Genomic DNA, 3,685 nt, shown 5'->3' on the forward strand with positions numbered 1-3,685 from the left:
CAACAACAACAACAACAACATCAACATCAACATCAACATCAACATCAACATCAACATCAACATCAACATCAACATCAACATCAACATCAACAACATCAACAACAACAACAACAACAACAACAACAACAACAACAACAACAACAACAACAACAACAACAACAACAACAAAACTTCACCAAGAAGGACAATGTCGTACACACGTCAGATATATCAATCACACGTGGGAAAACACACACAATTGAGAAAGCGAGTTCATCTCGCTCCTCGACCACAATTCAAAGGCAATCAAAGGAGAACGCCGCCGAGGTAGATGCGACAATCATGTCTCGTGGCTCCAACGCTATCGAACGATGGTCCATATCTGCTCAAGCGAAGCTCTCCAACCCAAATGCTAGAAGTTTTACACTGGCAGTTACGCCTCTGAACATCAATAAAGGCCCATGCCTTGGATGTCGAACTACACATATACAAATGTTCCATCCTATACACACTGACAACGACATCGAAACGGATATGTGATCCTACTACACCATCGTCCACACTAAATACAGTACGGTGTACTAGTACCTCTTACTCCATGTTGCATGTGTCTCGGAACACTGAATGCCATGTTGAGGAAGGGGAGAACAACTAGCATTCTAGCTAGACATTTACGACTGTCGCACACCCACAACATGGGAAACCACAACATGACACTTCACAACATGATGAAAACAATAACGATACACCACAAAGAGTTGGCAGAATAATAACCAACAAAGTGGTCAATTGGGTCAATGGTGACATGGCGCTCCGACGGCAGCTCAATGCCAAACAGGCCACATGATGGTCTCCGCGACATGCGTCCCAATACGAACCGATGCACAAATGTGTCGCTACACGCATATGATCGCTGACACCAGCGGATACACAGCCATGTTCAAGGACATCCAAGTGATCTTGGCCAAATGGCAATGATTTGCCAATCGCAGCGACTTTCGCACCGACCGCCAAGCACACCACGCTGTTGCCCAGCCACATGCAGCCGACAACACACCAATATCGCATTCGAAGCACACGCAAGATCAACTCGTGCACCACAACGCGAGCCCCAACTGGACTCGTCCTCTCCAACAGCCTCTCGTCACGTCGTCACCTCTCGTGCATCAACATGTGGGTTTTTGTACGCTTCGCCATGAGAACTCGTGTCTCGGGCGATGACGTTTTTCCCCACGCACATGCACTTCGGCCCGACTCGACTGACGGCAACTTGCCCCGCAACTCAGCAAGACCACGCCACGGAACCAAGGGGAGTAACAGCGGAAACGCGCCCAGCAGGATTCCGGATATCGGTTCCTATATCGAAGTCTACAAGAGTCGCCATACACTCTATAAGACGCCGTCTAGCCTCCACCAATGTACATCATAACACTCCATAATTCAGCCTCCGCTTGCCAAGTTCCTCCTTCGTCTGTAAGGCGGCAGCCAAGCTCGACTCGTACGAAGGTGCACTAATTCGGCTTTGCCGGTCGCGGGGCTACAGCAAGTGGCCGTACCGGCAGCTGGCCGCGATCGCAAAGAAGATCAAGCGCCTCGAGGCGATTCTCGCCGAGAAACCGAGCATCTCGATGCCCCTCGTCCAGGCGCTGCTCGAGCAGCACCGAGCCGAGTACCAAGCCGTCAAGTACTGCAAACCGGTCGTCAATAACCCCAAGCAGACCGCCCAGCAAGACACATCACGCAAAATGTCGCTAGATTTCATTATGGGCTGTGACGAGTAACATGTACAACTTGACAATTACTATATATTTCACTCAGAGAAATGGAGATAATTTTGCTAGGCGCTGCTTAGCGGTGGCTGCTTTCTTTACAATATGGGTGTTTTGCGACGCAAGGAGCCGAAACGAACTTTTCAAGAGCGGAGTTGCGAAACCACTCTCATTTTAGAACTCGACTCCCGTTAAGCAACCCGCCACTCCTCCCCCGAGGCTGGGGCGGTAATTCAGGCAATACGTCCTTTTCGCCCCCTGAGCCATCCCGCGTATCGAAAACCATGCAACAATACGCCATGGAGCTTACTGGCGCACACAAGATCAATTCACGGGTATACCTTCGTTCGCTCTGTGCCCTGTTGCATTGAGCTATCCTTGCTATATCCGTAAGTCGATCTCGTGTAAAGCGCAGGGTGCTGAGGTAGTGAGCGCGTTTCAAAGTAGGTCAATACAATGATGATGGCAACGATACCGGCACCGGATTTTACTGCAAACTGGCGAAGCTGTGGTGCACAGTGGGATGGGAGGAAGCGGGCGATGGGCTAAAAGCTGGTACACTTGCAACTTGGTCCGAGCTGCCCGAGTCGACTGATATGGGGCCAGTCCGTTCATCTCGCGGTTTGTATGCATTTGTGCTTTTCATGTCGTCAATCTGCCTCATCAAACAAACGACATTGATAGAAAATATATTACAATGCCCCCTCGCTACGAGTTGCGAGGCGGGGTTTCATTCCCCATGTACTGTGTACTCGCTTCGCTTTCTTTCGCATTTTTACTCGACAAAAGCCATCGAAAAATTATATTTTCCAACGATGCAGCACGCTGCCTCTCCTCTTCAAGTATGGCCACTATAGCCTGGTCGACACCTCTGATCGGCGACTCTTTAGATTTGTATGGCGGCAAGACTCATGCCTGCTTCGCGAGCTTGTTCCGCACGCCGCTGTCGACCGAAGCGGTTGACAAATATTCACATGCACCCATGCACCAGGAGTTCAATCTCTTTGCGGGGCCAATGAAACGCAGTGAATTCGAGTGGGCTCTTAATGGACGCACATGTCAGCTTGCAGAATGACGGCGCAGTGACACGTGCGTGGCATCGCGCTACTTGAGCATAAGCTCCAGCAAAACTACAAAGCCGCGGCGAAATCGTCGGGGTGACTAGCGAGAGGCTAATCTGGGCCATACCAAATTTTGCTGACACCCAAGCTATAGGTGAAATATGTCTCCCCACCTCAGTCGCGTACTATAATTAGTGCTTTTTAACGGTTGCTCGGCTGTTCGTTATCACTGAATCATATCCGTGCAGCGGCGGAGAAACATATGTCTGAACATGTGCTAACAGTGAGGACCATACGTTGAATAACTCCTTCTGGTTTCAAAAAGAGGCCATTGGCTCTTCGCCTCAGTTTGGATACAGGTTGTATTCTTGCTGCAAGACCCACGCAACCCAACATTGTCCCAGAATACGTGTGTGTTACGTCTTGTTTTTCGAGTGATCATTATTTGGCTTTTCTTCACGACATTCGCGGCACTAGAAATGTGAACGGGACACAATCGCCCTAACAGCCACCGCTTTCCAAAAATTACTACATTAAATAAATGTGCAGCATTTATCTGTCAGCCTCTTTGTCACATACATGTCACCAGTGTGGCTGTACGAGTGCACGGCGGCAGGCATCGTCTTGCCAAGGTCAAGCTGTGGTTTTGACGTATGGGGACGCAAACCCAATGCGATCGTATTGCATAGACAACGGCCTCGTAACTGACAGATAAAATGTTGCACAATTATTCAATTTTTTCGCTAAATGCGGCGTTTGCGCAGCGGGGCGGCTTCTGCATCGCTACGATGCACTCTGTGGGGCCGGCACTATGATCTACACCATCGCTCGCGATCTGTAGCCTTCTCCAACACTGTGCCTGCCGCCGTCGAAGTC

At 49.8% G+C, this 3,685-nt stretch overlaps 1 protein-coding gene across 1 annotated transcript; it reads left to right on the forward strand.

Annotated features, from left to right (window-relative positions):
* Nucleotides 1-915: 915 nt before the first annotated feature.
* On the forward strand, nt 916-1,760 carry SDRG_17228 (hypothetical protein; the record flags this gene model as incomplete). Its single annotated transcript, XM_008623468.1, has 2 exons — nt 916-933; nt 1,458-1,760. 2 exons carry the CDS (start codon nt 916-918, stop codon nt 1,758-1,760), a joined length of 321 nt encoding a protein of 106 aa, XP_008621690.1.
* Between the last annotated feature and the right edge of the window lie 1,925 nt (nt 1,761-3,685).

Source organism: Saprolegnia diclina (assembly GCF_000281045.1).
Source record: "Saprolegnia diclina VS20 unplaced genomic scaffold supercont1.220, whole genome shotgun sequence".
NCBI lineage: Eukaryota > Oomycota > Saprolegniomycetes > Saprolegniales > Saprolegniaceae > Saprolegnia > Saprolegnia diclina.